The sequence below is a fragment of the Chenopodium quinoa genome, unplaced genomic scaffold (genome assembly GCF_001683475.1).
Source record: "Chenopodium quinoa cultivar QQ74 unplaced genomic scaffold, ASM168347v1, whole genome shotgun sequence".
Classification (NCBI taxonomy): domain Eukaryota; kingdom Viridiplantae; phylum Streptophyta; class Magnoliopsida; order Caryophyllales; family Amaranthaceae; genus Chenopodium; species Chenopodium quinoa.
The window spans coordinates 5,324,527-5,338,219 of record NW_018745410.1 but is presented as its reverse complement, the minus strand read 5'-3'; the positions used below and the strand labels follow the sequence as shown (position 1 = coordinate 5,338,219).

The 13,693-nt window shown below is 38.0% G+C and overlaps 1 protein-coding gene across 2 annotated transcripts; it reads left to right on the top strand.

Moving 5' to 3' along the window:
- The first annotated feature begins 4,164 nt into the window (after positions 1–4,164).
- On the top strand, positions 4,165–13,445 carry LOC110713133 (U3 snoRNP-associated protein-like EMB2271). 2 transcript variants are annotated; one of them, XM_021891603.1, is made up of 8 exons: positions 4,165–4,376; positions 4,653–5,160; positions 5,705–6,065; positions 6,508–6,732; positions 7,593–7,812; positions 8,763–8,938; positions 11,213–11,278; positions 13,040–13,445. In XM_021891603.1, the coding sequence occupies exons 2-8, from the start codon at positions 4,676–4,678 to the stop codon at positions 13,118–13,120; spliced, it is 1,614 nt and encodes a 537-aa protein (XP_021747295.1). In that variant the 5' UTR covers positions 4,165–4,376; positions 4,653–4,675; the 3' UTR covers positions 13,121–13,445. The 2 variants fall into 2 exon arrangements, with proteins under 2 accessions (XP_021747295.1, XP_021747294.1); XM_021891602.1 differs by having other exon boundaries at positions 4,166–4,376; positions 7,593–7,821.
- The last annotated feature ends 248 nt before the right edge of the window (positions 13,446–13,693 follow it).

Below are 13,693 nucleotides of genomic sequence, written 5' to 3'. Positions count from 1 at the left end.
CCGGTCAAGCGGCTTGCGAAGGTCGTTCACTCGGAGCAGGGCCTAAGTAAAAAGGGGAACAGGCGTCAGTTTCCAAACAAAAAAGAAAACAGGCGTCCTGGAATTCAAATACTCAAAAATATGCTAAGTATACCTCAGCAAGGACCCCTGCAATCCCGTCTAGGTCAAGGGTGCCGACACCCCTGACCGCCTCCCTTTCAGCTGGAGGTACGGCCTTGATCATAGACTTGGCCACTTCGACCAAGTCAGGCTCCTGAGGGCCGACTGCATCAAGCATAAACAAACGGATTAGACCTAGTAAAGGAGGGAGCAAGTCTAAAATTTACAAGGACAATTTCATACTTCTAGGTGGCCCAGCGGGAGTTTTAGAAGAAGTGGCCGGCTGTTTCTTAGCCGCCGCATGTTTCCTGGAAGAACCAGGAGAGCTCGCAACAGTCGTCCTCCGGGCCTTGGGGTTCGGCTGTTGGGAAGAAGAAGCTCTTGGAGCGCTCGTCTAAAAAAGAAGAAAAGAGTCAGTATATGCATAAACACAACTCCAAAAAGAGGGTGAAAGGTTCGAAGCCCACCAAGGGTGCCCCCTTGTTGGGGGAGTCGGTTGAAGACTGTTGCATGATGGAGGCCCGCAACATGGCCGCCGCAGTCTTGGAGGCGGTAATTTTGCTCATGGCGTCCGCTGCAAAAACAAATAGCAAAGTTAATAAAAGTCATAACAAGAAATGCACGGAACAACAGAGTATTCGACAGGCCGGCTACCTCTTGAGCACCGACTGCTGAGGCCACAAGCGGCCAAAAAGTACTCGTCGTAGAGCCATTTGAAGCTCGGGACGCAGTGCAGGGGTACTTGCTCTCGTACCCCTGAAGTAGAGTTCACCTTCGACTCTACTTTGAAGAGTCTTTTATCTAGGATCTCTTTCTTAGCCTTGGGGGGAACAGGCGGCATGCTGCGGCCGCCTGCAAGAAGGGGCGGATTCCTGTTCCACCTGTTGAAGCACTTGTTCAGCTCTGTGTCTGAACTCTCAATGATAAGGAAGGTGCTCCGCCAGTCCTTCCATTTGTTTGCTTTACCTCTCGTCATGAGGTAGCCTCCGTGGCTCGTCAATTGATACCAGCCGGTACCGCCTGCCTTAGGGGTCCGGCTGAGGTAGTTCATGTGGGCGAAAGCCTCGAAGTTCGGCTCCACCCCGTGCAGTTCGCACCCGGCCACATAGCCGAGTACGTTGACCCAGGAGTTCGGGGCTAACTGCCATAACCCCAACTCATACCCATCCAAGATCCGCTGAACAACCGGATGTAGTGGGAAGCGCAGCCCAGCCTTGATGGCCGCCTCGTAGCAGCCAAAGCAGGCGCCATCATAACTGGTACCAGCCGGCCAGACGACTGTGTCTTCTGGATCCGGCACGAACACTAAAAAGTCGGGGCCCATTGTGTGGTTTGCGATAAAGCTCCCCACTTTCTCTTGCATGGCCGTGATCCGGCCCCGAGGTACCGTGCAGTAGTAGGGGGTATTTTGCTCTCGGTTAGAGGCGGATGGCTCCGCCCAATCGTCCCCCTTCTCAACTGCGTGAGAAAGCCTCGCCTCTTGTAGGCGACTGTTTTTCTCTTCTGTGTCCAGAGAAGCATGGCCAGAAGAGCTAGACTCGGATTCGTCCTCTGACGAGTCCGAAGAGGACGACTCCTCCCCTCTCCCGGAGGGGCCCGCCTCCTCTCCTTTCAAAGGAGCAGGAGAGAATGTAGAATTGTCAACTATAAATGGGAAGGGGTCACTTTGACTCCTCCCTCAGAACTGTCGGCTTTCAAGCCGCTTTGTTTCACTTCCACATCTGGCGCCTGGTCAGATGTTTCACTAATCGGCACCCTGTGGGAGGAGCCATCTGAGTTTGAGATCCTGGCAGTCTTTTTTGTTCTGGCCATCATGCTCTACATAGACACAGATACAGTCGGACTTTGTATAAAGGGCAAAGATGGGTCCAGAAAAGGGCAGGCGGCACTCCTAGTCCTAGATTCAGCCGTCCCCGGTGACCGGCTGATCACTAACCTAGGTCGTGTCGTGTGTTTCCGTGGTGCCATTTCAAAAAAGAATAAAGTAAAGAGAAAATTAAGAGTAAGAGAACCGACGGTTACCTGAACGAGTGACGATTGATGAAGTTCTGAAAATCCTTTGCAGTCGGCTTGTCAGAGCAGGCGGTAGGCTGAAAGGGTCCAAAATGTCAGAGCAAGTTCAGGGGTCCGAATGTTCTCTCACAAAGTTTTCAAGTGTGAAAATGACCGAAGTCAACACTCCTTTATATAGGCGAAGTGAGAAGGCGAAGGGTCACTTCCAAAATTCAAAATTTTGGCAGGAGAATCTCTCGGCCTCTCGCCGAGTGACACCTGTAGCAGGCCGTCGCCTGTTACAGGGTGACACCTGTCATAGGTAACACGTGACCAGTCACGTGCCACCTGTGAGGGGCAAATGATTAGGGGATTTTTCTCCCACCAATCGGAATGCGCCACGTGGGCCAATCAGGTCCTGCCAAGTGTCCCCCAGTTGGACCTCTCAGGGCTTGCCACGTGGCACACGCTTATTCGTCCACCCTGGACTTATTATGTCATGACACGTGGCATACTCCATGCCTAATGGAGAAGCCGGTCACCTAGGCCCAACTTCCGAGGGAAGCCCAATCATCCCAAGGTTAACCTAAACCTAGATTGGCACGTTTCCCGAGGTTATAAATACCTCCCTTAAACCTCATTAAGGGAGATTACGCAGATTACACACATTAAACACTCTCACCTAGAGAGACCCAATCACTTTAATTTCCGCATTAGTTACTCCTTAATCAAGTGCTAACTTGACCGTCGGAGGCGGATCTCCAATCATCCGGAGCATCCGTTTGTTTTGCAGGTACAGGCGTCCGGTTCCAGTCTCGGAATTGTAACTCTCCCACAGGACATCAGAAAACCCCGAAACAAGAGTCATCACCAAGTTTAATAATATGTAAATAACGTAAAGTGAAAGAGATTACGCACCAAAACTATTGGATCGTATATACCTTGAGTATAAACATATGGTGGGAGTTATGGGGTTATATATTTAACCATAATTTCTAATGGGAATACAAGACGCTGTATTTTCCTTTTATAATTATATGCAAGAATTCCGCCACATATGAGTGGTTCTTTTATACTGGCACGGTTAGTTCCCGTGTTAGCATCCCTTTATTGGGGCAGGTTAGGGGAGAAACCAGTTCGATACGTAATCAAAATTAAATAAATTATTTAGTTACTTAGTTCAAAAGTTTTGTTGTATGTTGTGTGCTTGAAAATAGGTGCAACAAGGTAAGTTGTGTGTTGATAGGTAAAAGCATGTTAGTGTGTTTAACTATACTTATGGACTCAACTTTGCTGATTGTGTGTCTGTGTGTTGTTGGCCTTGTCTTTAACTTGGTCCTATGATGACCTATTTTTAATGGAGAGTAGTGGAAATAAGTAGAGAGAAGATTTTCTGGTGATAAATCATATTCACGATGGACATTGAGTGAAGAGTGAATCATGCTAGTTTTCATAAGTTTGTTTATTACTTTAATTATTTTATGATATTATTGTTTGTGAGACTAACGTAAAGGTTTTGAATTTGGTTTGGTTTTGTTAAGGGCCTACATTGGTTCCAAGTTGTAGGTTTGACTTTGTTTTACTTTGGTTTGACTTTACTTTCGTTGGATGACTTTTTAAGTTGAGTCGTTTTAAATATTTTAAACGAGAGTCTTTCGCTGTGTGTCTTTGATAGTTGCCTTAGTCGTTTTCACGGTGGCGGTAATGTCTTAGATTTTCCTATTTTGAGTTTTAAACAGGGCAAAACAGGTATTTTAAAAAAAAGAAATTTCTAGGGTGTTACACCCAAATTCATCATCTACATAAGTACACATGAAAACTATATTACAATAATATATAATGTTGACGTGGGGTATCGCCCGGGCAAAACACTAGTAAATTATTATATTAAATTTTTCTTTCACTTACAAATATTGTTTAACATTAGATATCGCCATAGTCATAGCTAGTTTACTTTAAACAATCAAGGCCCGTCCTGTCTCATTATATAGAATTATAGATTCGCCCTATTGATTTATGATAGACGGATCTAACCCATTTATAACCGGCCGGGTCATGGCTTTTTATACTTGATTATTTTGAATCAAGTAAATATCCCCCCATCGAATCCAAGGCCTTAAACCCTACCTGTGTCTGAGTTCTCCATTGAAGCGCACTCAACGTTCTCCACTGAAGCGCCACTCAACGTTCTCCACTGAAGCGCAGTTCACTTTCTCTGAATCCTTGTAATACTTGTATCCCCTATTGAAGAAAGCTTTGTATACCCCATTGAAGCAGCTTCCGTGGTAAGTTGTTTGTTTTTTATCATCATATCAATTTCACAATCTAATTTAATTGTCACTGCATTAAGTATATTTGTTCTAAATTCTACGATAACCAAATGATAAGAAAATTATGAGCCTAATTTGATTATTGAATCCTAAAATTATGTGATTTTTCGAATCAAATTTGGTTGCTAATGTAATGTATTGCACAACCCTTTAATGTAAGGATTCAACTATGAATTAGACCTCGTTTCTCTGGGCCCAATTGAGTCAAATTTGGTTGCTAATTTGTTGCAGGTTGTAGTTTATAGAACCCATTAATGTCAGGAAGAAACCATAAAAAACGACCTTTGCTTTCTGGGCGAAGGGCGGCCGCCACTCCTGCCCTTGCTAAGGGACGAGCCAGTTCATTCGCAAAGCAGAATAACTCGAAAAGGCGGCGCAAATTTGATAGCAGTGAAGAAGAAAATGGGTTTGATGGTGAGATTGCGAGCGACATGTCGGATGGTGGGGATGATTTCTTTGAGGATGAAAGTAATGGTGGGGTGAAGGAGAAAACAGAGGAGGAGGAAAAGGAGGAGGAGTTGGAGAGAGAAACTGTCGACGAGCGAAGGCGGCGATTGGCATGGGAACTTGTTCAGAAAGTGAGGAAAGGTGAGGAGGAAGAAAGAGAGGAGGATGAAGATGATGATGATGATGATGAGAGGGAGGAGAGAGGTGGGATTAGGGATTCTCTTGTTGCTAAGATTTTGCAGCAGGAGCAGCTTGAAGATAGTGGTAGAACTCGTAGATTGATCGCTTCCAAGTGAGTTATACTCAAATTTTTGGGGTTTGTTTATATGTAATTTGAATGTTTATTGGTTGAATTTTTGTGGGTTTTTCTATTTGACTTGAGATGTTAAATTTTGAGTGTTTGTTTTGGAGGAAATTTGAGTAATTTTAGTGCTGTATATGGCTGTGTGTATGTAGTTGGTTAAATTGTTGTGAAATGGAGTAAAAGTTTCTGACATTCTTGATTGTACTTAAAGGGCCAGTTTTTCTAACATTTGGTTTTTGTTCTTTGTATCATGTTATCAAGCATTGCAGTGTGATAATGTGGAATATTCGTGGGTATGCCCGAAGTGGGATGTAGCTGATAGTGTTGATCTATTTTATGCATTGGGCTTATTGAATTTGGAAACAAAATCCAATTGAACTATCTTACAATGTTATTGATTCTAGAATCTTCAAACACACACTTATTGAGGATTTGAGGCTATGTATTGGCTTTCAGAATATACATTAGACAAACTGTAATGTTCATATTTGTTAATTTTTGAGATTTGATTGTTACTGTGATTGATGTGTAGATTACAGAAGTTAGAAGATAAAGAAGAACCAGAGTTTTTATTTAAGCATCGGCAATCTGTTACTGCTGTAGCTCTGTCTGATGATGATAGAAGAGGGTTTTCAGCTTCAAAGGATGGTGGTATTGCCCACTGGGATGTTGAAATTAGAAAAGCAGAAAAATATCTTTGGCCCTCTGAAGACGTCTTGAAGTCCCATGGTGTTAAAGATCCACAGGGTCAATCAAATAAGAAGGGTAAAGTAATGAAGCATAGTAAGGATATCCTAGCATTGGCTGTTAGTTCTGATGGCCGTTATCTAGCTACCGGTGGTTTTGATCGTCATGTTCATTTATGGGATACACGTACACGGGAGCATATTCAGGTAGATATTGCTTTATTTGTTGTAGTTGTTGTATGCCGCCTTCAAGTCCAAGAAAGGTTACATAATTTCAATAGTCTTGTGTATGATGCATCTCACAATGATTAATTTATTATTTAAAGTGTGTAATTAAATGACTTTTAGTATCAATTTCTTTGCAAGGCAGCCAAAGTCTTGCAGAGTGAACATTGACAAAAAAATTTTGGGGTAGCATGGTTGCAACAAGGGGGTGGTGGTCTGAGTGAGAAATTCTGTTTCCTTGAGATTTTTTAATTCTGTAACTTGCCAATATGTTTTACTGGTTTACCAATAATTGTCTTGTGGTTTGTCTGTCTTGTTCTGGGATGATAGGTAATTATATGGCCGATTGTGGCAATACTATGTTGGTAGCTACATCTATTGGCTTTAGTGGTATCCATTGCAGCCCAACTGATTTGACTGACAGGCTTTTCCAGGTCATAGAGGACCTGTGTCATGTTTGACATTTAGGCAAGGGACTTCAGAAATCTTTTCTGGTTCATTTGATCGAACAGTTAAGATTTGGAATGCTGAAGATAGAGCGTACATAACAACATTGTTTGGTCATCAAAGTGAGGTGTTAAGCATTGATTGTATGAGAAAAGAACGGGCATTGACTGTTGGACGTGATCGAACTATGCAGTTGTATAAGGTAGTTTTCCCATCACTCCCTATGGTGTAACTCTCACTTAACTATTCTTGTCTCTTGTCTTTGTACTTGAATTGTATTTTAGTTGATGTACCAGTTTACGATGGTTTTGCTTTTGTGCTATATGATCAAAGTATATTAATGTTTGTATTCAGCATAATCTTTCTATTCTTCTTTTTACTACATCAATTGAGCTTGATAAGCCATCAGTGGGGTCTCTGTTGAATGTAGCATCCTGAAAGTTTTCTATATACCTAATATGATCTGTTAAAACATGGAAAATTCGAATATGACAGATTGACAAGTACATCTTAGGCACATTTGTTCAAAACATTATCATTTGGGAGCCATACTGATTAAGAGGAATGAGGACATTTTAAACCATTTATCAGTCACATTTGTGCTTTAAGGAAAGTTTCATTACTGGCTTATGGCTCTCACTGCAACCCTCCAATAAAAAGAGAAAAATGGACACAGAAATTTCTGATTACGAGAGTTAAATAATGTAAACATGTTAAAAATAACATCTAACTTTCCGTTTATTGAAGTACTATATTTTTTATTTGTTTAAAAGTTGAAACTTAAGCTATACTATTATTTTTCATGACTTTTGATATAGGAGAAGCTATCTTTGGACATTAAATTTGGCTTGTGAATATAAAGTAGTTCAAAGGTTAAGGATTTTCTTAATTTGAAACTCATTACTTTTATTGATAGCTAAAACTTTAGGGTCTTTTTGTTTGAGTTGTGTAAAGGTTTTGTTGCTGTGTGCCTGTGCTAAAACTGTCATCGATGTTGTACAATGTATGTTTATCTTATCTCATATTGTTCTTATAATAATTTCCTATTTATTATGGTGAAAGGTTCCGGAGGAGTCACGTCTGGTTTACCGGTCTTCTACTTCTGCTCTTGAGTGCTGTTGCTTTGCTGGTAATGATGAATTTTTGTCTGGATCTGATGACGGAAGCATTGAGCTGTGGAGCGTATTGCGTAAAAAGCCGGTCTCTATTGTAAAAAATGCTCACACTCTGTCTGCATTGAAGAAGCAAGTAGAGCTAAATAGCAACGGAGTTATGTCTAATGGTCAGATTGGTAAATCATCTTTTTCTTGTAATTATGCAATCATGCCTTATCAAATGCACTTGCTCTATTGAAAGTTTAGAAGGCATGGGCTATTAAGTTTAAGTTTGCTGATCAAATAGCAAATTTTACATATTAAAGTTTCACCTGAAAATTCCTTATATGAACTTATACAAACATGCCAACTGAACTTAGCATTTCTTCTTTAAACCTACTTAAAGTGCTGGTTTATTAATTAATTTTTTACAATTATTATAACTATTTAGAAGCATCTGTCATTTGAACAAATACAATTTATTGCATTTATGTAAGTATTTTCTAAATCTGATTGGAAAAGAACAAAGATATACAAGATTAGGTCTATGGGCAACAAAGCCAAAAAAGTGTCAGAAGAACAATACAATATCAGTATTATTAAGTTAGGATTGTGGTTTGTCTAGCTACTTTAGTGCCATGCGTGTTATGAAAAGAACTAGAAGCTTCCTAATTTGGATTAAAGTTAATTTCACAGCTTGTAATCAATCCTATTTGTTATGGAATATATTACCTAGTTTATCTTTTTGTAATGGGCTTGGCTTCATGTAATGTAAGCTTCAGATTGGGATCAATTTGTATCTTAATTATGTGAAGCTGTATATAGTACATAATAGGATTGTACCTAGTTTATCAGTGGCATGATTCATTTAACGAGTCAAGACTCATCAAATTCAACTCAGTTATGCTCATGAATGCTTATTTTTCTTAGTATATTGTGTCAAGTTTAGGCTGTGTATACTGGTTTTGCGTTGTCATATGACTCATATCCAGTATAGCCAACTCTAGTCTAATTGGTAATTGATGAAATTCAGATATATAACTGTTTTGCTAAGTTAACTTTCAGTTTCTTTGTTTAAACAGCATGTTCACTTGATTCCTTTGCATTAGTGAAGAACAGTGTTTTTACAATTTTGCAGATAGTAGTGAATTTAAAGCAAGTAGCCCATGCTCAAATGCACAGTCCTGGGTCAGCTCTGTCACTGTATGCAGGAATAGTGACCTTGCTGCATCCGGTGCTGGAGATGGGTTTGTTCGATTATGGCAAATCAACAGTGAGACCAAAGCTGTTGCACCCTTATTTGATGTTCCTTTGGTGAGTTGAAATATTGTGTTTAAATTTGGTAGTGCTCTTAAAATGTTTAATGTAAATTCTTGTTGATCATAAACCGGATGTCAACTGTCAAATATTAGAACCTCTGCTTTTTTTGTAGCTGCACCTCTACATATTGGGCTATTTACATACCTCACTTTGTCCATATATCTTATTTCTAAAAATATTAAAATAAAACTCACCGTTTTTGTCTCATTGTATAAATCTAAATGATGACACTTTTATTTTTATGAATTTTACTAATAAGATTGTAATAGAAATTAATAGTTAAACTTCTGACTAGGGAAACAATTCTAGTTTAAGCAGAACTACTAAAATTGAGGAATTAGTATATAGATTCTGATTTATGTCATACCGTGTCAGACAAGAAATATAGACAATGAAGAAAATTTATTTTTATTATACAATGCATTCATTTTAGCAGTGAGGTGAGAGCCAATAACATGGTGTTTGACTAGTGTTAAATATATTGAGAATATAAGGAGATACTGTGTTTTCTTTTGCAATGCTTGTAGCCGTTCCAGATTATATGTTTCGGATCAAAGTCCTAGTACTAATGATACTAGTGATTGGATAAAGAGGCCTTCTTAAGAGAGAATATGGTCATGATTTTAATGTGAAGTTAATTTCACTTAACCGGCGACATATGGTTGGGATGTCAACGACTAAACTAAAACGAGTAAAATAAAAGATGAAATTAAAGAGTAAAAAATAAAAATAAAATAAATATATGGATGGTGATGCTAAAAACCAGAAAAGGCACCACAACCACGAGTGGCTATGGGTACATAATGTGTCCCTATTGCTCATATTTAAGCAGATATATAATCATGACTGTATGAGTGTCGATGAGTAGGGAGTATATAATTGGATTGGTGGTGCACTGCAAGAAGGTTGTTGTGGCTGAAGCAATAGATTGGTAGTATTGCAAGGAAGATGTGTGACTACAGTGGTGAAGGTGTCTAATATAGAACTATTAAATGGAGCTGATAAGTACAGACAAGAGGTTAGAAGTATTATATCTTTCATGTAGATACTCTTTGGTCCAAAATATTGAAAATAGAACAATGCTATAACACTTCATTTCACCTCAAGGTATACTTGTCAAATCTTAGACATCCAACATCAGTAGGACACTTTTACACTTCGTTTTGAACCAAAATCACGTACATATTTCACGATATAGCCAATTTGATGCTGGATACTCAACATGAGTACATGAGTCCGTGTAACATAGGAAATTAGGAACAAGGTAGTTACAACTAAAAAATATGTCTTAGGAACAGAGTTAGTAATGGGTCATATTGATCAGTTGGAATCAAATATGCTGGATACTAATTGTGGAGCTTTGGGTATCATATGAAAGTGCTTCTATGACTGGTTAGTGATAATGGAGGAAGAATTTGATGGAAGGAAGATAGACATGGCTCACCTAAAGTATTTGATATTCTTGGGGTAGAAGTTGTTTCCCTTTTTCTAGTCTCTCTTTGAGTCTTTGTTGTGACAGGGAATATTCCCGGAATCTCAATATTCCTTTTTAGATACACTACTTGCCTCCATCATGCAAGTCAGCAAGTGGGAACGATAGTCATTTGATTAAAATTGGTTATAGCTCCCTTGATATCGTGTTGGTGATTTCACATGAATAGGATACTTTCTTTAGTAAAGTAATAATCCCCACCTTCTCTTGATAATAGAAAATAGTGGAAAGCAAATTGATGTCTCCTTTGGCACCCACATAGGTCTTCACATGTGCAATATTTGCTATAATATATCTCCTACAATAAGGTACATGTTGTGGATGATTCATGATCCTTCATATGGCTAAGGATACTTGTGCTTTGAACTTAAACGATGACGGTTTTCTTCTCTATATATGGTTTTTAAATTAGTGATATGCGATTGATGTACACTGTCCCATTACCTTTTGTGTCTGCAATAATACTCTTATATGTTATGGGTTATCTTTCTAACACCTCTTTCACCATTTATGCTTTCTTAAATTGTTACTGCTGTTGTATTTTTATTCTTCTTCTTATTATTATTTTTTTATAATCTTTAAAATTTTCATTTAAAAAGTTTAATTGTTCTTTATCTTCCATTTTCCATTTTCCATGTGCTTCTGGTATAAATCTTCTAAAAAAAATGTTGTTTGTCGGTGACAAAGTAATTGTTCCTTTGTTGATTTTATGCATTGTGATATTTATTAATTGGTTGCATAATTTTGATTATTATCCTCCTTTTCTTTTGATGCAGGTGGGGTATGTGAATTCCTTGGCTATTGCAAAATCTGGTAGATTTCTTGTTGCTGGAGTTGGGCAGGTGAATTTATTAATTTGTTTATATTATTTTGCTTGTGTTGTGTATATATTATTTGGGAAAATTTGATAAATACCATCTATTGTTGCCAAAATTGAAAATACCACCTCAAGTTTTTTTTTTTTTTTTTTTTTTTTTTTTTTTTTTTTTTTTTTGAATTTTACCACCTAGTTTTTTCCTAAACTTTTGAAAATCTCACCTCTTTCTTAGATGACGTCATTGTGGGTCCCACATATTCGTTTTCCCTCTCTCTTCCTTCGATTTTCCCTTATCTTGTTCTTCTTCTCCCCTCTCTTCCAATTTCGTTTCTGGAATTTGATGGCATGTACAAAAATTTGCGCAAATTAGGTTATAATTTATGCAATCTAACCTAAAACGAAGTGTATTGATTAGATTAATTAGGGTTTGGGTAATTAATTTGGGGGTTTTGCTAAATTGGACAAATTAGGGTTTATGAAGTTAAAATTGAATGAATAAGTGGACAATTAAACAAGTAATTACCACGAATAAACCCCTAATTTGTCGAATTTAGCAAAACCCCCAAATTGATTACCCTAATTTGTCGAATTTAGCAAAATCCCCAAATTGATTACCCAAACCCTAATTAAACTAATTAATTCAGTTCGTTGTAGGTTAGGTTGTAGAAATTATAACCTAATTTGCGAAATTTGTGTAATAGAAATCAAATTTGAGAGATGAAATTGAAAGAAGGGAGTAGAAGAATAGGGGAAATCATGGGAAAGAGAGGGAATACGAATATGTGGGACCTATAATGACGTCATCTAAGAAAGAGGTGGGATTTTCAAAAGTTAAGGAAAAAATTAGGTGTTAAAATTCAAAAAATAAAACCTTGAGGTGGTATTTTCAATTTTGGTAACAATAGATGGTATTTATCAAATTTTCCTATTATTTGGCTCATTAGGATGCAGACTGCATCTTTACAGCTTATTATAGTGTTTTGGGAGAATGCTCTGAAATTGTATGACTGCTTAGCAAATTGCTATGGCTCACTCTGGCCACTTGCAGCCCCACTTTTACGCTCTTTCTTCTTTTGCTAACTCTTGTGTAAATAGTAACAGTCAAAAACATTAAGGAATAATCACGGCCTTGAGTCTGCTAATTTTCTCCATGTTGCTTTCGATTCGTAAATGGAGGGAGCTAAATTTCAAGTCTGGTATTATTGCCTTTTCAACTTGTATTGAAAAGCTATATGGCAATATATTGGTGTATGTATATCAATTGTTATATACGGTTTTTGATCATCTAGGCTAAGTTTAGGCTGTTCTTTTGTTCATTGGAATAACTTGTATTGCATTGATTGCTGTTACAAATAAATATTCTTGCTATTGCATTTCTAACACCATATGGTGTATCTAAAAGGGGATCTAATCTATAAGTATTTTTTAAAAAAAATTTCGTCTTAAGGTTTGCATCCATTTTCAGTCACCATAAGTGGGTAGCCTTTTATATGGCATCGGGATAAAGGTGTTGTCTGTTATGGATTAGATAAATTATGTGCACAAATGACAAACTATGCGAATAAACTGAATGAATACTGACTGTCTGGTTGTTTGTTTTTCACTCACTGTTGGATAAGGAATGTAATCGACTTGTTAAAATTAGACGTGCTTATTCTGATTTAGTCAAACAATGTCTTTTAGGTCTTGTTATGCTTGGTTATATGGCTCTGAAACAGTCACTCTGTCACTATTTCCCTAAATAATGCTAATACATGTTGCTAAGCTATTGTCCACTTGAATGCAGGAACCACGTCTTGGAAGGTGGGATCGTATATCTACAGCTAGAAATGGTGTTGCTTTGCAATCCTTCAAGCTTACATCATAGGTGTCCAATGCATCTTGTAAAATCTCTTCAATTTTGACTATTTATCAAGGTACCAGGATGTAAGAGATCTTATGTCTACGATTTTGATGATTCATTTGATTCCTTGTGAGTTTCAACTGTGATCGACCTCCAATTTTGTAACAATATCATGTTTCTTAGTTAATGAACAGCAAATACTGTGCAATTTGCTGGTAGCATTCGAGTTGTAATGAATGCTAGTAATATTAGCAGTAGCAATAGCAGTTCATACATCAGTTTAGGTGAGTGAAATTTGAATCAAAGTTATATTTGCTGATTTATACAAGCTCCTAGTTGCAATGCTAAATTTTGATTGGGACTTGAATATACTTGCTGCAATAAGTTAGAACTGTCCGAATAAAAACGTATTGCCTTTGAATTGACTAATTAGATCAATAGGAAGTATACGTACGATATCTAGAAGTGGTTAAAATGTTCACTTGGCAATGGTTTGTTATGGACGAAAAATATGGAGTATGTTTCATGATATCGACTTTTTTTTTGGGGGGTATATATAGCCACCAAGGGGTGTGAAATTCTATGGCCCTATCATTT

Excerpts from the sequence above, each read along its gene's own strand:
- LOC110713133 (XM_021891602.1), top strand. The coding sequence starts at position 4,676 with ATGTCAGGAAGAAACCATAAAAAACGACCTTTGCTTTCTGGGCGAAGG. Across the intron at positions 6,066-6,507 it reads GTACACGGGAGCATATTCAG|GCTTTTCCAGGTCATAGAGG; the intron begins GTAGATATTGCT and ends TTTGACTGACAG. Across the intron at positions 8,939-11,212 it reads CCTTATTTGATGTTCCTTTG|GTGGGGTATGTGAATTCCTT; the intron begins GTGAGTTGAAAT and ends CTTTTGATGCAG.